The 25,508-nt window shown below is 43.2% G+C and overlaps 1 protein-coding gene across 2 annotated transcripts in view; it reads left to right on the top strand.

Moving 5' to 3' along the window:
* The window catches only part of PARP4 (poly(ADP-ribose) polymerase family member 4), a 47,967-nt gene that overhangs the window by 14,304 nt on the left and 8,155 nt on the right, over nucleotides 1–25,508 (top strand). The window contains exons 13-33 of one of the 2 annotated variants that reach the window (XM_081860026.1): nucleotides 556–748; nucleotides 1,448–1,592; nucleotides 2,208–2,332; nucleotides 4,420–4,551; nucleotides 4,676–4,762; nucleotides 5,933–6,097; nucleotides 6,721–6,767; nucleotides 8,502–8,583; nucleotides 10,050–10,187; nucleotides 11,162–11,360; nucleotides 12,038–12,108; nucleotides 13,150–13,337; nucleotides 14,649–14,748; nucleotides 15,930–16,100; nucleotides 17,281–17,361; nucleotides 18,359–18,439; nucleotides 19,852–19,947; nucleotides 22,087–22,218; nucleotides 22,405–22,470; nucleotides 23,545–23,655; nucleotides 24,837–25,055. In XM_081860026.1, coding sequence (XP_081716152.1) covers nucleotides 556–748; nucleotides 1,448–1,592; nucleotides 2,208–2,332; nucleotides 4,420–4,551; nucleotides 4,676–4,762; nucleotides 5,933–6,097; nucleotides 6,721–6,767; nucleotides 8,502–8,583; nucleotides 10,050–10,187; nucleotides 11,162–11,360; nucleotides 12,038–12,108; nucleotides 13,150–13,337; nucleotides 14,649–14,748; nucleotides 15,930–16,100; nucleotides 17,281–17,361; nucleotides 18,359–18,439; nucleotides 19,852–19,947; nucleotides 22,087–22,218; nucleotides 22,405–22,470; nucleotides 23,545–23,655; nucleotides 24,837–25,055 — 2,629 coding nt within the window. The remainder of the gene's footprint in view (nucleotides 1–555; nucleotides 749–1,447; nucleotides 1,593–2,207; nucleotides 2,333–4,419; nucleotides 4,552–4,675; nucleotides 4,763–5,932; nucleotides 6,098–6,720; nucleotides 6,768–8,501; nucleotides 8,584–10,049; nucleotides 10,188–11,161; nucleotides 11,361–12,037; nucleotides 12,109–13,149; nucleotides 13,338–14,648; nucleotides 14,749–15,929; nucleotides 16,101–17,280; nucleotides 17,362–18,358; nucleotides 18,440–19,851; nucleotides 19,948–22,086; nucleotides 22,219–22,404; nucleotides 22,471–23,544; nucleotides 23,656–24,836; nucleotides 25,056–25,508) is intronic. The other variant, XM_081860027.1, reaches the window with a different exon arrangement.

Genomic DNA, 25,508 nt, shown 5'->3' on the forward strand with positions numbered 1-25,508 from the left:
CCCTAGAGATTCCTGGGAACTGTAGTTTGCTAAGGGTGCTGGGAATTGCAACTCTGTGAGGGGCAGCGTGAGACCAGTGACATTAAATTTGTGTCCATTATTTTGCCTTATGTGGAATGCAGAATGGCATATGTACCACACTGGAAGGTGCGTTGATGAGTGAACCCTTGATGTTGTGACTAGCACTATAAAGTCTTGCAGATGAGTTGGCATTTGGGTTTGTTGTAGGGTCTGGACCATAATAAACATAGGCTACATACACATCATAGATTTAAAGTCCATTTAAAGCATGCATCTTCCACAAAGAATCCTGGGGACTGTAGTTCCTCAAAAGTGCTGGGAATTCTAGCTCTGTGAGGGGTAAACTATGGTTCCCAGGATTCTTTGGTGAAAGTTATGTGCTTTAAATGGTTGTTATGTATACAGCTTTGGGCTGATGTGGCAAGAGCCGCAAACCCCACATGCCTTTTTCTGTTGGTTAAACTCAAGCTATAGCAAGTACTTAAAATATTTGTCCGAGTATAACCAATCAGCTTCTTCTGCTTTGTTTAACAGCGCATGCATCAACTACTCTTGGCCAAACAGAACAGATGGAACTCGGTTACTGCTGATTTGCGATGTAGCCCTTGGAAAGTGTTTTGAAACAGGTCACATGGACAGTTCGTTAACCGCAGCACCGGCAGGCTATGACAGCGTGCATGGACTTGCCAGGAAAAAGGGGAAACTGAGAAAGGGAAGAGACTTCAAGGTACTGGTTCAAGCTATGTTGTGGTGTTGCCCTCTGTTGTCTTTTAAAGGCATAATATGCCTTGATAAGCTATGCCTCTGAAAATGTTGATTGTTTATTGATTTAGAGCACTTCTACCCTGCTCTTCAGCCAAAGCGGCTCCCTGAGCAGCTTACATGCAATCAAAACGAGACAGTGTCTACCAACTATCTAAAAGAAAAAGGGGGGGGGGGAAGCATGACACAAAAGGGAAGAGGAACTGGGAGGGAAGAGGAAAATCAAAATCACAACTAAAGCACACCAGTTTCTAAACATCCCTGACATAAACCCTCCAGCCCAAGGGGTCGTATTTGATGTAATCCCTACTCAGAGTAGAGCCACTGAAATAAATAGACACAACTATCTGAGAGCCATTAATTTTAATGGGTATATTTTGAATAGAATGCAGTTGGATACAACCCTAGGCCTCAGCTCTGTGTCTTGTACATACCTCTCCACAATCCATCTCACCACCTAAGTCTGTTGCCTTTTTTGTATGTTCCTCAGTGACTTGTAAGTGGCTGCTGTGGAACTTTCTCTAGCTAAATTGACCTTTTGCCGCTGCCTGCTTTCAAAAGCTTCCTAAGTGAGGAGGCGACGAATCGGCTTCGCTCACTAATTCATCAGTTGCTCTTGTAAAGCTCTTAACGTTTACTTCTTGTTTTCTTTTGTTTTCATAAGGATGACGAATTTGTGGTGTACAGAGCTAGTCAGGTCAAAATAAAATATGTGGTTAAGTTTTCCCTCGCCGGTGACAAAGTGAAGGAGTTCCATCCTGAAATTCAGGATGTGCTGCCTTCCCTAGAGCATCAGCCACAGCCCGAAGGTGAGAAATTCTTACCTAAAATTGTCTGTTTCTTTGGTGTATTCTGTAATTGGAGTTTGAAATTGAAGCCTAACCCATTTCCTTGGTGTGGAGCTATAAAGAGTATGCCAAGGAAAACCCATGAAAGAATGAGGAGGCCAAGGTGACTCTTGTTCCCTTCATAAGATCACATCTTTTATTCCCATACAGATCCTACCTATGCTCTACTTTTCTTTTCTCTGTTCCATATTTCAAAAAGTGAAAATCCAGACACAAAAGTTGTGCCCCAGTTTTTGTGTAAACACCCAAGCCATAGGATGGCTTATCCAATGGGCTTTTGGTCTGATCTAGCAGGAATTGTTAATGCTTTTATTCTCTCTCTCCATTTTTATTACATGAATACAGGTGCATATGAGCATATTTTGTTACTTCTTTCCTTGCTTTTAGGTAGCAGAACTAACATTTGTCATCAAGGCTAGGCAAGATAGTTGCTTACAGAGAGTTTTTTGTTTTCGTTTTTTTTTACACTTTTAATGCTGAAAATTACTCTGAACCTTTACAATAAAGGGGGTTTGCCTTCAATAAATCATCTCTCTCCCCCACCCCACCCCACCCTGCCTCTTAATATTTATTTAGATTATCAAATGCCAAGTAAAAATCTGCTGAATAATGTGACTGCTGGTCTTCTGGACAGATCTGGAAACCCAATTCCTCTCAAAGGTCTTCATGTCAAGGGACAAATAGTAGACTTCGTAGCAGAGGTAATGCCAAGGCATTCATATTTCTTTTCTAGGGATGTTAAATATTTCCTTGTGGGTTTTTATTTTATGTTTATTTATTTATTTTTACAAAGTGTAAAATAAATCTGTAGACAAATCCTAGCCCTGATTAACGTTGCCTTTAAATATTCAGTGAGTTTGGTGTGTTATATCAGCAGACTCTCAATTTTTAAATTAAAACTTTGATTTTTTTTCCAGGGGACAGTAGGGGCAATACAAATACATTTATTTGTTTCTTTGTTTATGTGTCTCTTCCTACACACCCTTCCTAAGGTGCTGAAGCAACTAAAAATCTGGTGGGAATCAATAAGTAGTGGGCCTTCTGAATGGCAAAGAAATAATGAAACCCCCAGTACTGACTAGGATGCTGCCATTAAGGCTGTGTACACACTATACCTTTAAAGCACATTTGAACCACATTCTTTCCCTCAAAGAATTCTGGGTACTGTAGTTCATTAAGGGTTGCTGGGAACGGTAACTCTATGAAGGGTGAACTACAGTGCCCAGAATTCTTTGGAAATAATGTATGTTGAATGTGCTTTAAAGGCATAGCACATTTAAATGGTGTTTCCGTGCACTCTGGCTTCCATCACGGAGTTCTATTGCACCAGAAGCAGTTTAGTCATGTTGGCCACATGACCCAGAAAGCTGTCTGTGGACAAACGCCAGCTCCCTTGGCCTGAATAGTGAGATGAGTACCATACCCCATAGTCAAATTTGACTGGACTTAACCGTCCATGGGTCCTTTACCTTTTCACTTTTTACATCTGCAAAGGAAGCAGACAACATTTTGAGTTTGGAGAACGGTTGAGAAAGACAGCAGAACCACGTTTGAGCTCTTTGGGTATTAAATATTTATCTGATGCAGAAGCAGTGGATATTGCTTACTGTTGGAGTGTTTTAAGTGTTGCCTCTATATGTGCTCAACTTGTATATTTGTAAATAAATACAAATATTTGTATTGTATTGTATTGTATTGTATTGTATTGTATTGTATTGTATTGTATTGTATTGTATAACATCAATAATCTCCCAATGGCCTCCTCCTAAAGGGAACCAAACCTGGGTATGTGCTGCATACCTGGAACTCAGAAAAGAGGAAAGTGTCAATCACTTCTCCTACCTGGGCAGTTATCTTTTCACAAGGGCTGACATTGATGTTGAAATCCAGCATCGCCTGAGCTCTGCGAGTGCAGCTTTCTTCCGATTGAAGCACAGAGTGTTTGAGGGACATTCGCAGGGAAACCAAAATGCTTGTTTACAAAGCTATTGTATTACCAACCTTACTGTATGCTTGTGAAACGTGGACCACTTATAAATGCCATCTCCAGCTCCTTGAAAGATTCCATCAAATGGTGTCTCCAAAAAAATTAACATATCACTTGGGAAGACAGGCGAACTAATGCCAGTGTACTGGAAGAAGCAAAGATCACCAGTATCAAAGCAATGTTTCTTCAACATCAACTTCGTTTGACTGGTCATGTCGTTTGGATGTCTGATTATCATCCTCCAAAGTAACTATTCTGAACTCAAAAATGGAAACTGTAATGCTGGTGGTCAACAAAAGAGGTTTAAAGATTCTCTCAAGGCAAATCTTTAAAAATGTAATATAAACACTGACAATTGGGAAACACTGGTCTGTGAGCACTCCAATTGGAGAACAGTCTTTACCAAAGGTGTCATGGACTTTGAAAACACTCAAACTCGGGACGAAAGGGAGAAACATGCTAAGAGGAAGGCATGTTTGGCAAACCCTCACCATGATCAACTCCCACCCAGAAACCTATGTCCCCACTGTGGAAGGACGTGTGGATCCAGAATTGGCCTCCATAGTTACTTACGGACTCACTGTTAAGACCGTGTTCATGGAAGACAATCTTACTCAGCTACGAGTGATCGCCGAAGAAGAAGAAGAAGAAGAAGAAGCACCTGAAATGTTTCCCAGAGGGTGTTATTTAAAATGTTAATCTTGGGAAGGAAAGTGCTTCCATAAAAAATGTTTTTATTGGAATGCATGGCCTGGTGTTTACCTCATATCTATCTGCAATACATGCATGTATTTCTTTCAGGTTGTGGTGTTCCAGGTCTATGAAAATCAATCAGAGAGCCCCATTGAAGCAAAATATGTATTTCCTTTGGACGACACCGCCGCTGTATGTGGATTTGAGGCTTTCATTAAAGGGAAGCATATAATAGGAAAGGTAAGATGATTCAGGGACGGGAGGAAGAGACAAAATATGCGGCGGTGGGACTGCAGTAAATGTGACTTTTCGAAAGAACCTATTTTTAAAAAAATCAGGATGATTTATTATATAATTTCAACAGGTTAAGGAAAAGGAGAAGGCACACAGAGAATACAGAGAAGCCATCAGTCAGGGACATGGAGCTTACTTGATGGATCAAGATGCACCGGTAGGTGTAGCAATAAAAACTACTTATGCCTTTATAAGAGATCAGCATACACTGGCCTTCGTTTGTTTTACTGATGAAACCAAGCAAAGTGCTCTGGCTTGAAAGCTGTACCCTGCATATGAAAAATGTCAATCAGCAGGTGAAGGTGGAGGAGACGGCCACCGTAGCAAACTCTGTTTTTTTTTCTCCACTTAGGGCTTAGTTTATTATTTGATCCTGACTTGATTTTAGGATGTAATTTAATTATTGTTTGATTTTATACCAATGTTATATATTTTATGTTGCCTTCCTGAGCCCGGTTTTGGCCGGGGAGGATGGGATACAAATAAAAGTTTATTATTATCTATTATTAGCCACACCTCCTCTTCCACCGCTGCTTTCCCCCAGGGAAAACTTATTCTTGTTGTTGTTGTTGTTGTTATTTAAAATTTGTATACCGCCCTTCATTCGTAGATAGCAGGACAGCTCATGACATAAGAATACAATACAGTGGTACCTCGGGTTACAGACGCTTCAGGTAACAGACGCTTCAGGTTAGACTCCATTAACCCAGAAATAGTACCTTGGGTTAAGAACTTTACCTCAGGATGAGAACAGAAATTGTGTGGCGGCAGCTGGAGGCCCCATTAGCTAAAGTGGTGCTTCAGGTTAAGAATGAACCTCTGGAACGAATTAAGTACTTAACCCCAGGTACCACTGCATGTATAAAAAAATACAAAATACATCATAACAATGAGAACAAAAACGAACCAACGATCTCTCCTCTCACAACGCATGTGAAAGGGGATTGGATCTCAATCAGCCAAAGGCCTAGTTGAGGAGCAAACAGCTATTTGGGTTTTCTCCAGATTGGAAAAGGAGCAGAGCAAGGGGAAAACCACTCAGTCCCATGCTTTCTAGGCATGGAACAAGCAGAAGTGTGGTCGAGCCCTTCTAGCCAGCAATTATTTGTGGTTATTGCCAACCACACTACCTTTCCCTCTTCCATTAGCCCTGTGTGACATGAGGGAGACTCTCTCTCCCCAGTTGCTGGGGTCCCAGCAACACCTCCAGGGCTACAGACTAGTCACCTCTGGGACGTTTTCAGTATGCTATAAAAGAAAGCAGGCCATGTCGTTGTTTTGTAAATGGCGATTTGCTTCTGTGGACATTTCAAATATCCTTCTGTAGGACATCTTCACTGTTTCTGTGGGAAACTTGCCTCCTTCAACCAAAGTCCTCATCAAAATCACCTACATCACGGAGCTCAGTTATGAGAACGAATGCCTTGCCTTCCACTTGCCGGCTGCTGTGGCGCCTTGGCAACAAGACAAAGCGCTGAATGAGAACACACAGGTGAGGGCCTCTTTCCATCAGAAGGAAGGAAGGAAATCCTGCATTATAATGGTGCAAACACATTAAGTGATAAAGAATATGTGCTAAATGGCTTAATAGGAAAGGAAAAGAAACCAAAGGCATAATAGGTTGAAATGTATAACAGGGTACAAGATTGGAAAGAGGGGAGGAAACTGCTGAGATTGATTTTGTAAAGGGGAACACAGAAAAGGGAGATGTGAGGAAGTCAGGAAAGAGGGTTATAAAGATAGTAAGTAAGGAATAATTTTTTCTTTGTTTTTTGTTGTTAATGTTGTATTTTTTTTTGTTTTTTTTCTCTGTTTTTTCTTTTTTCTTTTTCTGACTGTGATATTTGTTTTACTATGTTTTATTATGAGAAACTTTAATAATTATCTATAATATATATATATATATATATAATGGTGCAAACACAATTGTTGCCGTTCTCCACAACTTCATATTTAATTGCACTCAGTGCTGTTTTTCTGGAAAGAGAGGTGCTGGAACTTGCCATGAACACCACCCTTATATAAAGGCTATGGCACCCACCTAATGGTGGGTTTCAGCCAGAAAAAGCCCTGATTGCACCCATACAGACCTCATTGTTTTTGTTTGTTAACTAGGACTCAGTAAGGAAAGTTTCCATTAGGCAAGTTGGAACAAAACCCGGGTAAGTAGACTAAAATTGTAATGTGTCCTTTAAAAGTTGTCTGTATTTTAAATAAATGCATGGGGGGTTTTTTCTTTAAAAAACAATATTGCAGAATGAAGCATTTATTTTTCCTCACTTGCATTTATTCTTCATCACTTTCTGACAGTAAGAGCTATTCAACAGTGGAACGGCCTCCCTCGGGAGGTTGGGGGCACTCCTTCCTTGAAAGTTTTTAAGCAGAGGTTGGGTGGCCATCTGTCACGGATGCTCTAGTTGAGATTTGTGCATTGCAGGGGGTTGGACTAGATGACCCTTGAGGTCCTTTCCAACTCTACAATTCTATGGTTTTTATAGCCATGAAAAGACAGGTGCTCTGTGCTTTCTAAGCAATTTCATCAATTTATCTTTAAATTAAGGTTACCAGATTTTTTCCAAAGAATCCGGCGACACTTTTTTTTTGAAAAGAGAAAAAGAAGTTATTTTAAAAAGTTATTATTATTTTAAAAAGAAGTAATATCTTCTCTTCTGTGGTCTCCTCTCTCGCGCGGCCTTCCTCTGGGCCCTGGCCTGCTCTCTTGGAGCGCTAGCTGCTGTGGAGTAGGCTTGGGTTGGGTCTGGGCTCAGCCATGTGTCCTTGCCCTCCCAGTGCTCTCCTACCTCTCCTCCTCAGCAGCAGCGGCACGGCAAGGTTGGGGCTCCCCTCTTTTTTCTCCTTCCTCTTTCTCTCGCTTCCTTCTTCTCCTCTCCTCCTCCTCTCTGCATTGGCTCCGGGGTTCTCCTTGCCTCAAAGTGCCACTGGGCAGTCGGCTGAGTACCAGGCACTCTCACTCCCAGCTTGATTTGGGTTGACATGCTGGGTGTCCCTGGTTCCCCCTTGGTGGCAGCAGTGGCAGTGGCAGTTTCAGCAGCCCAGAGCCAGCCTGGTAGCGCAGTTGGCTCTGGCTGGCTTCAGGAGCTGCTGGCTGCTGTGGCACCTGCCATTTTGCCTCACCGGAAGTCCCCATATGATGTGTCTTGTGCCGTTGAACCAATATTCATTCCCTACTAATAAATCTACAACACTTAAAATATAAATCCGGGGACATTAAATGAAATCTGGGGACACTCCAGGAACAGATTTTGTCCGGAAACAGATTTGTAAATCTGGGGACTGTCCCCGGGAAACGGGGACGTCTGGTAGCCATACTTTAAATGGGGTAAAAAGACCTCTTCAGTCAGGGAATATAACATGTGAGGAGGAGCTTTGGGGACAAGTATGTTAGCTATGCCCTCTGACCCTGCCTCCCTCTGCAAGTTGAAGGGTGACTGTCCAAAATGGACTGCCTGTTTCTTTTCCCCACTGTGGCAGAGCTTATTTTAGGCTTGGACCCTCATTTGGTGTTATTCCCCCTCCTCTCCCAGCTGCCTCCATTGCCCTTTCCCTTGCTGTGCAGAAGGGTCCCGGGCCCTCTAGAGATGGTTTTCCTGGAGATTTGCAGCGAGGAGGAGTGGACAGGAATCTTACCTTCCATAAACGTCCTTTACCTTCCATTAATAAACCTTAGGATCCAAGTCATAGTGAAATAGCATATTTTATGTATCATCTACAAAGCTGTTTTTCTGCTAGGTGGAACTTTGATTAATTAGCAGTTTGATTACAGTGAAATCTAATGAATATGAAAGAAAACATGCTATGTTGTTCCTTATGGGGTGTGTATGTGTATCACACACCAATCCTAACCTATTATATAACATATGGTTTCTCTATCTCAGTGGGTTCTCTTTGGAAATGTCAGTTGAAATGCCCTTTGAAATTAAACACATTAGCAGCTGGACACATCAGCTTGAAATAAAGGTAAGCAAATCTCCCTGGTACATCTGTTTCTCAGGGCAGGGCAGTTCGTAATTGGGGGGTGGGGAAAATATGTGAGCCGAATTGCACCTCCTGTTTTAAAAGGAACAATCCATATTTGTGCAGAAGTCAAGCTTGCAACGTGGAAATGTGGATAGAGAGAGGCAGATAGATAATTTTACCGTGCCTTTCTAGATGTGCAGCTGTAAGGTGCTTCACAAAGGAATCATGAATTAGACAACCCCTGCCACCCCACACTCCCAAACATCACAAGTACAGTGGTACCTTGGTTTGCATACGTCTTGGTCTGCATATGTTTTGGTTTACAAACACGTCAAACCCAGAAGTACGTGTCCTGGTTTGCAACCTTTTTTTGGATTACAACCCATTTTTTTGGATTACGAACAAAAAAAAATTGGAGGCCCCATTGGCGAAAGTGCATGTGGCGTTTGCCCTCCTATGTGTGTGACATCATACTGGGTTCATAGGGAAAGGGTTAACTAATTGTAAAATGACTAACCAATGGGAACCCAAGGGGCAGAGTTAACTGTGTATAAAGTTTAAGCACAGAGAGGAGTTAGAGTTAGAGTGGTTGAGAAGACAGTCTGGAGTTAGTTGGGCTATTCTGGTGTGAGAGAGTGAGAAAATTTGTTAAGAGGAGTCAGTCAAACAGTTGAGATAATCAATCAGAAGGTACAGTGGTGCCCCGCAAGACGAATGCCTCGCAAGACGGAAAACTCGCTAGACGAAAGAGTTTTCCGTTTTGGAGGTGCTTCGCAAAATGAATTTCCTATGGGCTTGCTTCGCAAGACAAAAATGTCTTGCGAGTTCCTGCGGGTTTTTTCCTCTCTCCCCCCCTTTTTCTAAGCCGCTTATCCGATAAGCCGCTAAAAGCCGCTAAACCGCTAATAGCGCTAATCCGCTAAGCCGTCAATGGCCTTGCTTCGCAAGACGAAAAAACCGCTAGACGAAGAGACTCGCGGAACGGATTCTTTTCGTCTTGCGAGGCACCACTGTATTAGGAAGGTATAGGCCGGTAAAGAAACTAAAGTTAAGATACTGACAGGAATGTTATCTGAGAAACCATAAACTTGTTAATGTTTGTAAAATAAACTTGTTGTTTTTTTGTTCACTTTTAACAACTGACTGGACTCTGTTTTACCAGAGAGTAACTGGTTGGTGGCAGCGAGGAAGCGAGCACAGTGGTGGCACAGGGATCAATAGACCGTTAAACGTCCGGGGATGTGGTCGCCACAGTGCACCTTGGGTTACAACCTGTTTTGGTTTACAAATGGACCTTTGGAACGGATTATGGTTGTAAACCAAGGCACCACTGTACATCATATTTTTTTGTGGGGGAGCTAAATTGGGAGGGGAACTCTCAAAAAATTAGGATGCAAATTATTCAGGCCTTTTTGCAACAACAGAGTCCCCCCCCCCTTCTCTCTCCTCTCCCTTCCCACTTTCAGAACACTGACTGTAAAGCTGTGGTTCGGACTGTTGACAACAGTTTCTTGGACACTAGTGGCTTTGCAATGGAAATCCTTATCGGTGATGTTCATTTGCCCAGAATGTGGGTAGAAAAGCACCCGGGCAATGAGACTGAGGTAACTCTTATTTTATTCTTTCTTTAAGATATTTTCGATTGCATCTTTGAATGGATCTTCCAGGGGCAGTTTACTTATAGTACATCGAAAGAAAACAATAAAAATGCAACAGCTGTGAAAATAATAACTAAAGAAAACACCCATTAGACTAGAGCATCATTAAAGAGATCAGCATCTGTTCTTATAGAACAAACTAGAAATGATGTTAAGTTTTCGTTTAATGTGCAGATTTCTTTTAAAAGCAAGCAGTATTGACAAAAGAGGGAAGCTGATAATTAACAGGGCCCAGTTGGGAATTTTCTCTCAGCTTTAGAAAAGGGCTTTTTCTCAAGACCGCAATAGGTTTTTTTGGGGGGGGAGGGTTAGATTTCCTCTCCATGCCTGCTTCTAACCCTGCATGTTATAAACAAAGATCAGGCCCTGCACAGCCAAGCAGATCATAAAATTGTAGAGATGGAAAGGACCACGAGGGTCATCTAGTCCAACCCCCCTTACAATGCAGGAATCTTTTTCCCAGCATGGGGCTCGAACCTACAGCCCTGTTGGGGCCCACGTGCTACGGCCCAGCCCACGGGGGCTGACCCTGCTGCCATCCTTGTTTAGGGTCCCACCTGGCGTTGCAGCCACCATTGGTTCAAGCTCTCCGCTCGGCGCAACTGCCAGTTATGCCTTCCTCCTCCAGGTGTGCTTACCCTGCAGCAGTGCAGTACTCTCTCTTGGGTCCACTAAATAATCCTTCCTGAAGCATCTTGTATGCATCTGGCCAGTTTACTTTTTTTAAAAAATATGATGGTGTTCGTGGCACACAAAGAAGAAGACTTTGCCAGTTTCTGGATCCCAGCAAAATACACAGGTTTGCTGACCTTTCCGACTTCTGGCTGTGCCTTTCTCTCTTGTTTTGGCATTGTGGACATTTGCCTGACACCCCTGGTGAACTAAGGCTTCGTCGCTGTTGCCCATCTTCGTCCTTTTAGGCCTGCATGCTTGTGTTTCAACCGGAGTTCGAATCGGCACTTGACCCTCTAAGCACCAGCGGGGAAACCGTGATCTGCCTCGATTGCTCCAATTCCATGGGAGGTTCGACATTCCAGCAAGCCAAGCAGATTGCCCTCTTTGCTCTAGAGTTGTGTACTTTTACTACGAAAAAAATAAGCGTCATCAGATTTGGCACAAGTAAGAAAAGAGCTCTTGAACTATGACATGTTTCTCTCTTTCTCTCTCTTTGTATATTTCACTCTCCATGCAGTGTGTGATTTTTGAACACCCTAAGGCTCAGGGCTGATCTGTTGGCTTTATGCAGACATTTGCAATTTGGATTGATGCTGTTGTCTAAAATGCATATTATTTCTTTCATCAGGAGGCATCCCTAAGTGGCTTATTGTTTTATTTAGCACCTTAAGGGTGCAATCCCAGCCTCTGCTCAGGGTTGGCACAATGATCAGGTCCAGATCAGACCCAATGACAGGAATCCTGGGGCAGCTCATCCCTCTTTTCTTCCTTTCCTGATAATTTCTCATATCAGGGCTTTCCACTGGCCCGGCAGCAGAAATAGCCCAGCAAGCTGCCTCCTTGCATTTTCGGCTGGCAGAAGGTCAGTGCCTGGCATGAAGCCAACTCAGCCAGCAGAGCTTAGTGGAAGGACACCTCTGCACAGTGCACACCCCCACAGCCTGACAAAAAGGGACGTTGATGTTGGGTTTCTCTGCCAGCATGCTATTTCTTTGCTATACACCGCTTAACCTGGGAGTAAGCTTCGTTTAACCCAGTGAGATTTGCATAGGGTTCCACTGCAAAATTACAGAACTTCCATTATTAATAAAATTCTGTGTTGTTCTGGTTTTCCTGTACAGGTTTTGAAGAATTTCCTTTCAATCCTAAATCCCACATGGCGGATCTTGCACCTCTGAAAAACTTTATTATAGTAAGTGCATATGTTTTAGCATATTTTTAATATTCTGTTGGGAGCTGCCCAGAGTGGCTGGGGAAACCCAGCCAGATGGGTGGGGTATGAATAATTTATTCATTCATTCATTCATTCATTCATTCATTCATTCCATCTGTGCACTTAAGTCTTTTGTGGTCTGCCAAATATAATAATAAAGTGTTTCCCCTCATGTAACAAGATCACCGTTGTTGGCTCTTATCCGTTAGTTTCATATTCCTTCATTCCCCACATTTCAGTATCACCCTTTTATGGATAATGTTGAATAAAAGCACATTTAAAAAATACACACATGAAGCTTTTAAAAATCCACAGGTTTCCCAGGCAGTTTCTCAGCCCAATACTGACCCATTCCAGCTAGGCTTGGCTTCAGCCGGGTTATGAAGTTCCCTTATTTCTCTGCTGCTACAAGTCTCAGTAGACCGGTGGCATGATGGTGCAAAGCAGCTTCATCTGATTGTATCTTCAGTGAATAACAGTGTGCTCATGTCTTTCAACACTGAGAAAATTTATTTGCACCCAAATTACAGCGTGGTTTCCCACAAGTGAAATGCGGCCCTGAACTAATACTGCAGCCACACACAATATCTGTGTGATGGGTAAAACTTGAGTGGAGCAACTGACCACCCTTATCCGCACCTGATTACTAGTTGGTTAAAAACAAGGGTCTAAAATGACCCTTTCTGTGTATATGTATATGAAAAAAACATGGACAAGAAATACCCACAACATATATTGCAATATGGCATAGATAAGCAGGCACTACTCATTAGCTCACGCATATCACTTTGTATTTTCCAAGTTGACTTACTGGTGAACTCATTTTGCTGGTTTACTGTAACCGCCTCCTTATTATGTACTGTAAAATAAAACGTTTAGTATTTTATCCTCCCCTAGTGCCCCATTTTTTCGTTAGTCATGTCATGTTATGTTTTATGATTTATATGTGTACAATTTTGCAACTAGAAAATAAATACCTTTTTTTAAATTACCCTTTCTTGTTACCTTCCTCCTTCTTAGTCTGCCACAGCTTCAATGGGGAATTCCGATATATGGAAGGTTTTGCATTACCTGAGTTTGCTGTACCCTTCTAAAAGCAGGCGCAACATTCTTCTTATATCTGATGGACATATTCAGAACGAAGGCACGACCTTGCAGATTTTGAAGAAAAATACACACCACACTAGAATATTCACATGCGGAGTGGGGTAGGTCCAAATTGACTGAACACTTTGTTTTGTGCTCTGGGAAAATTACAAAGTGTATTTAATATGCCAGGCTTTTAGGGTGGTAGAGTGAGTCATTTGCTTTGGTTGGCAGACTTGGGGCATCAGTAGCGCTCAGGCCAGTAGTCAGGTATCTGATTTTTATTATTATTATTATAATGTTTGCACATATTTTAAATAATGTGTGTCCTTGAGCTCTCTTCTGTAAAGGATAATTATCTGGGATCATAATTGCATTTTGTATCAATGTTAAGATAAAGGGACAATAATGTAAGCAAATTGATAATATGGTTTGTCACCGCTGCACTTGGCGGTGTAAACTTGTGGGGAGAAACCAGGTTGTACCTGAGGGCGTGCAAGTGCACTATTTGGAACACACACCCCCACACACCCTTAGAAGCTAAAATATGAAGCTTTCATATCCTAAGTCAAAGTCTTGGTTTATCTAGCTCAGTATTGTTCATTCCGACCATCTGTTTTCCTTGAGATCCTTTTGAGTGGAGACAGACCTACTCATTAGGCAAAATGAGGCTATTGGCAGGGGCTGGGGGGGGGTGTGAATTTGCATCTTAGGCCTTAGAGTATTTTAAATACAACTTGGGTTTAAAGGGATTTCCATTAATAATTTTAAAAGATATCCAACTACTCCAGAAGAGTGATGAAGGTGCAGGCTCCCTCCTGAGCCACTCCTCCCAGACTTGCCTCTTTCTGAGGAAGGACCCCTCTGTCTCTCAGAGCAAGGCAGGGAGTGCAGGTGTGGAGCACGGTTAGCAGTGACAAAGCACTACGAGCCAGGAGCAGCAACGGTAGCTTAGCTTGACTGAACCTGTGATCTTCATACTTGTTCCTTCTACACACAAAGTATGTCCTCAGCTACTGAGCTATCTGCCCTCCCAAATCTCTCGGCTAGCTTTGCCCAGCTTTCTGCTACAAGTAGAAGCAGGACAAAGGTTTCTTATTTAAGGTATGTGGTTCAGTTGAAGTAGAGGGAACAACCATTTTGAGTGGGACCAAGGCATGTGCAATGGCAGATGCGCACACTGTTTCTGGCCCTGGAAGGGGGCAGTACAGGGCAGGTTTACACTTGCTCCGCCAATGCACACAGAACGCAATGACCCAGAACGTAACCCAGTGCAAGCAGGGAGTTAGTTGCTTCGAATGTCCAGGATATACTAAGCAAAATATTCAGTGTTGTCTCTTCAGGCTGATATTTTCCTGCAGTTTCCCCACCCTTTTAAATTCCACATCTCATTCAATCTGGCCATTTACTTAAACCTTTACAAATTGCATTAGCCCCACAGCAAATCGTCACATGCTGAGATCTTTAGCCCAGTATGGAGCTGGAGCCTTTGAATATTTTGATGCAAAATCCAAATACAACTGGGAGAGAAAGGCAAGTATATTTTAATATCTTTTTTCTGTCGTTACAGAGGGGCCAGCTCCTTTTGTGAGATTGCTTTTGTAAGCTTCCTCTGTGGCAGTGGCGCTGTCTTGCCCCCCACTACTGCGGGTACCCAGGGCCATGTGTCCTTACCGGGGGGGGGGGGACTGTAGTGTGTGCACTACATCATCACGCCCCTGCCACATGTGTGCTACGTCATCACACATCCCTATCTGGGTGCAATGATGTAGTGGGTACATGCCGGGGGGCATGATGATGTAGCTCGCATGCTGGGGTGTGTGTGCATGCGGCTGTGCCAAACTTTGCATGTTCCCGGCCCACTCACTTAAAATGTTATGGGAGCCATGGCACACAGGGCTCTGGGACCTGGCACCTATGCTCTGTGGGAATATTTGGGGGAGGCTTTCATTATTTTTTTTTACTGTGATGTTGAGATGAGGGAACCTGTGGCTTATGTGGAAAATATATGAAATCTTGTTGAGGCACTTCATGCTCAGATAAGAGGCCAATGTCCCTGTGTTTGTGGTATATCAAATGCTTCAACGTGCATTGCTGTCTGTGAACCAGTCTAGAAGTACCCTGCCCATTTATTTTTTATTTTGAGAAGACAGCTTATACAGGGAAAGTTTGCTAAGATTGCTACCCCACAGAGAAACAGGATGGGGTGCATCTGTATTCCAGTGACAAGTATCTTCACATTGCTACTTATTCTGTATCCAGTGCACTCCCACTGCTAATTTTTGGACCCCCATTCACATGACATTAGAAACAATCCACAAGCCTGTTGTTTATTGACAAATTCTGCTGTTTAATGCATTCTTTCTCAACCCAGCTTCAATCTGGCTGGAAAACGGAAGCCGCGTTCATTTTGTGCTTAAGAATGGTGTGAATGTTTGAGGCAGCAATTGCACACATGCAGATGAGTGGACATGCACAGGTGGCAGCTTCATGAATAGGAGTTTTTATTTTGGATGGGTTGGGGGTGGGTTCAGGCACAGGGAAGCCAAAAGGCCATGCATTTCAGGTGGATATATCCCTGCCCCCTGTCTGCCTGATGAAGTGTCGTACAAAAAAACTTCTGCATAGCTGTATAATTCTCGTGTCCCTTTTTTTTTTTTTACCCTGTACGAAAGCAACAAATAATAATTTTCTGTTTCCTTCTCTGCATCCAGATGAAGAGTCAGACATCAAGAATGTCTTCTTTGGGGTGCAATGCCATTTCCATCAAATGGCAGCAGTTTGATTTTGATGCACCTGAGCTAATGTACGCACCTGCTCAGATACAGTCTCTCTTCAATCACGACCGACTTCTGATCTATGGATTCATCTCTCACTGTACTCAGGTAAATAAGCTTGTCGACAACCTAATCTCACCACCTTGTGTAATACAAGCAACTGCCAAACACTTTTAGCTCCATGCAAGTGCTTTGGAATTTTTTCCCATGTAATGGCACACGTGGTAAGTTTAAGTGAGAGTGGAGAAACGCAAGAACGACGAACAAGCTGAAGGGTAGATCCAGAACGTTCCCTTTCTGCTGAAGTGAAAATGACTTTGCTAAGAATTGTGGAGCAGGCAAAACAATACTATAGCAGTAGTAAGCATGACAAATGCAGTTGCGCTGTAAGGCACGACTTTGGGCCAGTTGTCCACTTGGCACGAACAGGAGGCACCTCAAACACAGCTGAGCAGCTCAGCCATATTTTAGAGTAGAATTGTAGAGTTGCAACAGACTCTTCCAAGAGGCCATCCATCACATGCTTATGCAGGTGATACATTATCATCTAAAAAGGACACTCCCCTTTCCCCCCGTAAGACCATTAAGTCTTAAATTCACAGCTGGACAAATATGCCCATTTTAGCAACCACCATTTATATATTACATGCCAGCATGTATTATTTAATTATTTAAGGCATCTCCTTCATCTTCCCCAGATGCAACAAAACATGTCTCTCCCCTATCGGTCTCTACAGCCACAGCAGGCTCTGTAACCTTCCAACAGTTTGGCTCCACCTCCAAAGGCACTCTCCTCCATTGTCTCCCAAGGCAGACGGATGCCAACACACACTATATGCCGCTGAATCATTAGCATTTCTAAGTGGTGTGCCTAAAAACAAACCATATGAAGAATAAAACTATGAATGGCCATCCTAAAACCAAGCAGAAACCCAAACATTAGTTTAAAGCACCTGTTGGAACAGGAAAGTGTTAGTGCCTGAGGATGCCTGTCTAATCTCGGCTAGGAGGGAGTTCCATAGTCTTGGACCTGCAACACTGAATGCCCGGCTTTTGGAGCCATGGGGCTCAGTGATTGGGGAGGGGTATAAGGGGGTCAGGTGGTCCTTAAGACCTACAAGAATAATTCATTTTATGAGACACTAAACAATCGTGCTGCACGCTGTATTTATGTCACCGTACTCGCATGAAAAAGTAACACAGCACATTCTGTTACCCTTAACAGTGAATATTCAGCATATTTAATTAAAATAAAAGGAATATTTCTGCTTGTTCTTCTTTCTTTCAGGCCACCTTAAATGCACTAATAGACGACAAAGAACTGCAGACTGTGGTGTCCACAACTGAGCTGCAAAAGACAACGGGCACGGTGAGCTCATGCTTCTCTCATAAGCTACCGTACATCAGGGTCTAAAATAAGTCAGAATAGGGGATTTAGAAGCTGTTGTTTTAAACCACCACTTTCCCCCTCTCAGTGTTTATCCCTCCTCACTCCCATGCATGGCTGCTGCTGTTGTGCAACCCGCCTTCCTTCTCACATACCCCTATCCTGCCATCTAGATAGATAAAAAAAGGGACCCCTGACCATTAGGTCCAGTCGTGACTGACTCTGGGGTTGCGGCGCTCATCTCGCTTTATTGGCCAAGGGAGCCGGTGTACAGCTACCGGGTCATGTGGCCAGCAAGACTAAGCCGCTTCTGGCAAACCAGAGCAGCTCACAGAAACGCCGTTTACCTTCCTGCCAGAGCGGTACCTATTTATCTACTTGCACTTTGACATGCTTTTGAACTGCTAGGTTGGCAGGAGCAGGGACCGAGCAACGGGAGCTTACCCCGTCACGGGGTTTCGAACCGCCAACCTTCTGATTGGCAAGTCCTAGGCTCTGTGGTTTAACCCACAGTGCCACCCGCGTCCCTATCTAGATAGACAGATATTATTATTGCAGGTGACAGGTGTGTTTGTCCAGTCAAAGTCATCTAATCAGGTCCCTCCTCTGAAATGTTGGATAAATTGTGCCCCTCCCCCAAAAGCTGCCATTTGCTCTGGGAGGGAAACTGCAATTGACCCCTGTGGCACAGGAGGAAAAGGGTTTTTTTCCTTAAAAAAATAAAACCCTTCCCAATGTATCATGGTCTTGATCCTGACTGGGCATAGTAATCCTATAAATGTCTACTCATAACTTCCTTTTAGGTCAGTGGGTCTAAGAATCTGGCAAGTGCATATGGGATTGCAGCCCAAATGTTGCTTAAATTGTAAAAATTATTTTAAAAACTTGGTTTTTTGTATATACATATTTTATTACTGCTACGAATTCTTGGTTCTCTCCCCCCCGCCCCGCCTCCTTCCCCACTGCCCAATCTGTATAGATGCTGCACAAACTTGCAGCAAGAGCCTTCATTCGAGATTATGAACAAGGGATTCTTGATGAAGATGAAACAGAACATGAGGTACGTTGCCAAAAAAATAAAAATGAAAAACATGGAACAATTTATTGGCCAGCCATTTTAGTTACAGCTGCTGCTCATTTAGATATGACTTTTGATGAGTTGTAGGAGGTTAGGGCCGCAATCATATACATTATACGTATCCCATTGAACGCAGTGTGGCTTATTTCTGAAGAGGCGTGTATAAAATTGCACTGTAATTGATTAAACCTGCACAAACCTGCACATTACAAAAATATCAGTTTTAAAGAATATAAGATTTATTTTGAAAAGATTATTGTGCAAGTTGATAAAAATAGTTGCATACTTTCTGTAACCTACATAACTTGCGTTAAATAATGGATAGCAAGACAAATAGTGTAGTATTTGACGGAAACGGAACTGCAGTGGAACAGAAACAGCACTGATTGTGGTGGATACTGGCTGGAATGGAAATTGCTGCCTTTTTACATCCGTAGCCATGATGTGTCAAAGCAGTACAGTACTATGGATTCAGATGGGCATATCTGAAGTTCCCACAATATGTGGGGTCCCAGTGCCATGTGGTTATAGGATTGCTCTGCCTAGGATCTGAAATCCCTGCTCCTGTTTTGGCCCCTGGGCAAGAATAAATGCATTAGTATGCGGCTTTGTTTTCAGTTACACTTTGGTGAGGGAAGGAATCCCTTTCTGACAGGGAGGGGACTAGGGGTCATTGTATGTGGAGCAAGACAGATGCCCTCAAATATAAAACCTCACAGCTTTTGTAGCCAGCTTTTCTTTTCAGCAGCCACAATGTAGCCATACTGACCTTATTAATGTGGGAGTGGTTTGCCAACGCTTACCGTATTTTTCACCCTATAGGACGCACTTTTCCCCCTCCAAAAATGAAGGGGAAATGTGTGTGCGTCCTATGGGGCGAATGCAGGCTTTCGCTGAAGCCTGGAGAGCGAGAGGGGTCGGTGCACACCAACCCCTCTCGCTCTTCAGGCTTCAGGCAGCTATCCGCAAGCCGTGGGAGAGCTGCGCGACTTCGCGCAGCTTTCCCATGGCTTGCGGAGAGCTGCCTGCACCCAGAAGCCTGGGGGCGCTGAGCTCAGCGCCCCCCAGGCTTCGGGCTTTGCACGAAGTTGCGCAGCTCTCCCACCTCTTGCGGAGAGCTGCCTGTTCTGGGGGCTGGGGGCAGGGGAAGCTTGGGCTTCCCCCGCCCCAGCCCCGCGCCTGGGGGGGAAATAACTTTTTTTTCTTTATTTCCCCCCCAAAAAACTAGGTGCGCCCTATGGGCCGGTGTGCCCTATGGGGTGAAAAATACGGTATTTGATTCACCATTCGGAGAAGCATCTCTTCACTGTTTTCAGCCCTATACTTCACCTGCTTTGATTAGAGCTCTCTGTGTTGTTTTGAAATAATAATCTGCCTGTGTCTTATCTATTTAGATGAAGAAGCAGCTGTTGAAGTCCCAAATCATTGAGCTCAGTCTGAAGAACTCCATTGTGACCCAGTTTACAAGTTTTGTGGCAATTGAGAAAAGGGTATGTGTGTTCACTGAGGTATTTTGTATGCATGAGCTGTCACTTAACTCTTGGGACCACCGTTCATACTTCATCAGTTCTCGTAAAGGTAAAGGTAAAGGGACCCCTGACTGTTAGGTCCAGTCGCGGACGACTCTGAGGTTGCGACGCTCATCTCGCTTTATTGGTCGAGGGAGCCGGCGTACAGCTTCTGGGTCATGCGCCCAGCATGACTAAGCCACTTCTGGCGAACCAGAGCAGCGCACGGAAATGCCATTTACCTTCCCGCTGGAGCGGTACCTATTTATCTACTTGCACGGGCATGCTTTCGAACCGCTAGGTTGGCAGGAACTGGGACCGAGCAACGGGAGCTCACCCCGTCGCGGGGATTCGAACCGCCAACCTTCTGATCGGCACATTCTCTTATTGACCTAATATTACTGACTGAATTCATTATTACCGAGCACCAGAAGTATAGAAGGTGCTGGGAAGAACAAGCACCCAAAGATGGGTTGTATCCTTTTACCACTTGGGTCATGTAATCCATGAATCCTTTTATACTCCTGCTCAGGAGACTTCATGCCTTCCCCAGAATCAGTGCTTTTCTTTCATCTCATCTCTTGAAAACCTTCGTGTCTAGTCTAAATACTATTTTTCTCCCTGGAATCTAAAGATGCTATTTCACTTGTTTTTCACCTTCACTTATTTTCTTCCTTATTTTTCAAAACAGCTTTATCTTTGTTCTATTCTTCCTTCTGCCTCTCTGCTTACCCCTCTTTCCCTCTCTCCCTTGGCATTGTTTTCCTCAGAACAGCTGTAAAATGCATTGCATTTTCAACTGGTCTCCATTTTGGAGAACAATCAGGGGAGTGTACTTGGTTACCCAGTTTTACTTGTTGACTGAGATGATAATTTCACCATTGAACAATTGTTCAAAGTAGTGTAACTGTTAATCTCATGGCTTGGACACATTGCAAAATTGGGGCAGGCCAGGTGATGTAACACAGGTGTGGGAAACCTTTGGCCCTCCAGATATTGTTAAACTACAACTCCCATCATCCCTTCCCATTGGCCATGCTTGCTGTGGCTGATGGGGACTATAGTACAGCAACATATGGTGTGTCAAAGGTGTGGTGGGCAGCCCTGAAGGCAGCCCTGTTTAGGGAAGTTTTTAATATTTGATGTTTTATCATGTTGTTAGTATTCTGTTGGGAACCGCCCAGAGTGGCTGGGGAAACCCAGCCAGATGGGCGGGGTATAAATAAATGATGATGATGATGATGTAACATAATAAACTGGCTGCTCCATGCCATTGCACAGAGGGACTGCTCACATCATTTGCGCCTGAGTGTGAAACACCAAACTTGCATGTTGCATCATCTGTGGGGTGAGGAGGCAACCTTCACCTGAAAGGAGCTCCGCTCTGGGTTACGCATGGACCAATGCAAACTGGGGAAAACACTGCATGCGGGGGCTTCCTATGGCCAAGCAGAGCGGCACATAATGGAGAACATGCTGAATCTGCTTAAAGCAGGGGTGGCTAACCTGTGGCCCTCTAGATGTTGTTAGACTCCAACTTCCATCAGGCTCATCCAGCATAGCCAATGGTTAGGTATGGTAGTTCATCATCAATAACAACAACAACATATTTATACCCCACCCATCTGGCTGGGTTTCCCCAGCCACTCTGGACAGCTCACAACAGAATATTTAAAATAGAATCAAACATTTAAAACTTCCCTAAACAGGGCTGCCTTCAGATGTCTTCTAAAAGTCAGATAGTTGTTTATTTCCTTGACATCTGGTGGGAGGGCATTCCAAAGGGCAGGCGCCGTTACCAAGAAGGCCTTCTGCCTGGTTCCTGTAACTTCACTTCTCACAGTGAGGGAACCTCCAGAAGGCCCTCAGTGCTGGACCTCAATGTCCAGGCTGAACGATGGGGGTGGACACACTCCTTCAGGTATACAGGTTCCCCACCTCTGGCTTAAAGCTTCTATGTTTTTCTTAGGACTTCCCCATCCCAGTTCAGATTAATTCCAGTGTTCATTTTTGTATCTTGAAGCATGCACATTATTTTACGTAATTTATAACCTTGCTTTTTAATACTTATTTTTGTGGTGCTTTTTATTCATCCGCCCCCGCCCCCGCCCCCATATTCAGGATACAAATGAAGACCAGACTCCTGATACTCTGGATGTTTTGGAACTTGTAGCCAAGAAGGATGTAGACATCTTACCCTACATGGAATATCAGTCAAAAGGACAGACGGCTCCTTGCGAGTTCCCTCGTTTTGTATGTATCCAACACTTTCTGGTCCTCTTCCTTCATGCATTCCACTTTATGCATCTCATGAAGTGGTCTGTGGTCCTTGGCATGGTAAAATACACTTTTCATTATTACTAATTTTGCTTTCTTCCCTATTTTATCTCATTCCCCACCACCTCTATATATGTGTGTGTGCGTGTGTGTTTGTTCCAGTCATCAAGAGCCTCCATCGTTGAGGAGGAGGGAATAGGCCTTGAGGAGGAGGTAATAGACCGTGAAGTATGTTGACAAAAAGATAAAACACTTACTGTATGTTGGCCAGCCATTTTAATTAAGGTTGTTGCCTTTGCTTAATTGTATGAGGTTAAGGTTGGACTCTTACATGTCCTGACCTGTGAATTGCATTGAACTCCGTATTAAAATCCATATTAATAAGTGTAATTATACTTTGATACAACCTTGACATTTCATTAGACGAAAACAAGAGCTGTATTTCAGTGGGAAAGGTGCATCTGATGGGTCAGTTCCCTCTTACTAACTTAGCGAACTGAAGTATTCCGTTTAATTTGCCTATTCTGCCTTTGTTTATCTTCCTTTGCAAATGTCTTGAACACTGAGACATTGGAATGTAATTTAGTGAAATTAAAACAGTGGTAGCCAATGTGGTGCCCTCCAGATGTTTTGAACTCTCAACTCCCATCCGCCCCAGTCAGCATGGCCAGTGGTCAGGGATGATGAAAGTTATGGTCCAAAATATATAGGTTGTACTACATTGGCTGGGTTGAAGACACTGTTCTGCATTTCAAATTCTAAGAGCTCTTCATCCCCCACAACTCTTTTCAAAGGTGGGGAAGGGGACACACTGTGGGAGGAATTGTGCCCCACTCCCAAGAAATTGCTGTTTGCTCGGGGAGGAAAACTTTTACAGTGGTACCTTGGTTGTCAAACAGCTTGGTTCCCGAACAAATAGGCTCCCGCAAACCCGGAAGTAAGTGTTCCGGATTGCAAACATTTTTCGGAAGCCAAATGTCTGACGTGGCTTCTGCTTGACTGCAGGAAACTCCTGCAGCCAATCAGAAGCCATGCCGTGGTTTTTGAACGGTTTCGGGAGTCGAATGGACTCCCAGAACAAATTATGCTTGAGAACCAAGGTACCACTGTATTGACATTTGAGGGCATTTTTTTTGTCAGGGATATGGCACGGGGGGGGGGGGTTAAAAAAAACCTTCTCTGTGTATCACAGTCTTGATCCCAACTATACTCCTGACATGTTTTATTATTACTAGTACAATAATCATTACTAATTATGCTTTCTTCTATTCTACCACCCCACCTCTCACCACCCATATATAGCCGATGCTTGACTTTCATTTAGCAGAAGATCTTGGAGTTTATGAAGAAGTGGCTATTGAGAAGGAAGAAATAGAATTTGTGGAGAAAACGAAAAAGAAAAGGAGAAAAATGGTAAGGGAACTTGAGGTACATTGGTGCAAAAAAATACAAGAAAAAACATGAAGCAGTTTATTGGTCAGCCATTTTAATTAGAGCTGTTGCACACTTTGAGATTTTTTTTAATTCATTGCACAAGTTTAAGGATGGAGTCTTATATGTTCTGACCTTTGAGTCCCATTGAACTCAGTATTAAAATCCCTTTTAATAAGTGTAATAATTGATACAATCTTGGTATTCGTTAGACAAGATTAAGAACTAATCTAACATAACTCAAAGGCCTCATTGATTCACTTCTAGAAAGCATTTTTTTGAAGATGAAACTTTTCAGTTAAACCTGTGTCATGAAAACACTCGCAAGCTTCAGTTAATCATAAGTTGTACACACAACTATTTGGAACATAGGAGCTGCCTCTGTTTCCTAAGAAGCCTATCTGTATCAGCGGAGACAAATACATGTGAGGATGTAGTTATTTCTGGGGGGGGGGGGGAAACACAGATTTTATCCATGCTAGCCCAGAAGTAAGGTTTTCACTAAGTCAGCTTGAATTAAAATGGTAGCTCTACACAGCACAGTATAGAGCAGAGTTTCACAAACTCAGGTCTCCAGCTGTTTTTAGACTACAGTTCCCATCATCCCTGACTATTGAGTCTTGCTAGGTAGTCCCAAAACAGCTGGCGATCCAAGTTTGGGAAGCTCTGGTATAGAGCTTAATTATCCGACAATGCCTTCCTCCATTGTCGTGATCCATTCATGTTTACTTAGAAGTAACTTTGCTGAATGGGATCAATTAACGAATCAGTAACTTCCTGTGGCACTAGCATTAAAGCAATAAAAGTACTCAGTGCTTAGTCCCAGATTATATTATTTACAGTTTAGGTTGACTACAGATCTAGTATAGTTTTTTTCCTTTTAAGTAAAAATGATTTTTAATGCTTGATGCCTATAGTTTATATTTCCAGAATAAATCCTCTTAAGGAGGTTTCTTTCTGACAGATCATAGATTACTGTTCTTGTTAAACCTATTAGTTGCTTGTCACCAAACAGCAAGTAATTTACACTGAAGAACATATGCATGAATACATTATAACGTAGAATTGGGGGGGGGATTCTATAAGCATTGTGAATAATGATATATAAAAACAATGTGTGTTTTCCCAGCTGTGAGACTAAAAGAATAAATTTTACTCCGCAGAAGTCTGTGGTTTCCACGGCTGACCACGTGCCTGAAGCATTTCAAGATGAGAGCAGAGATATGTCAGCTGTTCCTCCACTGCGAATGTCATTTCTTAAGAAGCAACCTAAGAAGGCAGTTCCACTTACAGAGAATTTGAGTATGTCACTGCTGGAGGAATTTACAGGTGGCACGCCGGCAGGTGGCATGAGCAGTTGTCTTCTCAGTTCTGACTTGAAGGTAATCCCCAAAGCTGCCTAGCCGGGGCATATGCTAAGAGCATACCGCTTCTCCTGGGTCAGTACTACTTCACACAGGTGTCTTTTTTTGGAGGAAGAGAGCACTGGGCACTTAGAATACTTTTGTAATACTTGGTTTGTTTACACATATAGTAGAGCCAAAACAGAGGCAACCAGCATGTGTATGCCTGCCACACAGCCAATCCACTCCTTCACATCCAGTCCCCAGAGAAAGATACCAAAAACTGCTTCCCTTTTTCCTTTATACGCGTGCGTGCGTGCGCGTGCGCGCGCGCACACACACACACACACACAGTTGTTTCTGGGCATTCATAGCTTCTCCATCTCAAACATTCCAAGGTGATCAAGAAACTGTTTCCTCACAATGCGCTCTCAGAAAAGACACATCCACTGGCTGTGCTGAACTTCCAAGAAATATTAACATTATTTGGTG

The sequence above is a fragment of the Podarcis erhardii genome, assembly GCF_964252035.2.
Source record: "Podarcis erhardii genome assembly, chromosome: 4".
In the NCBI taxonomy this organism is placed as follows: domain Eukaryota; kingdom Metazoa; phylum Chordata; class Lepidosauria; order Squamata; family Lacertidae; genus Podarcis; species Podarcis erhardii.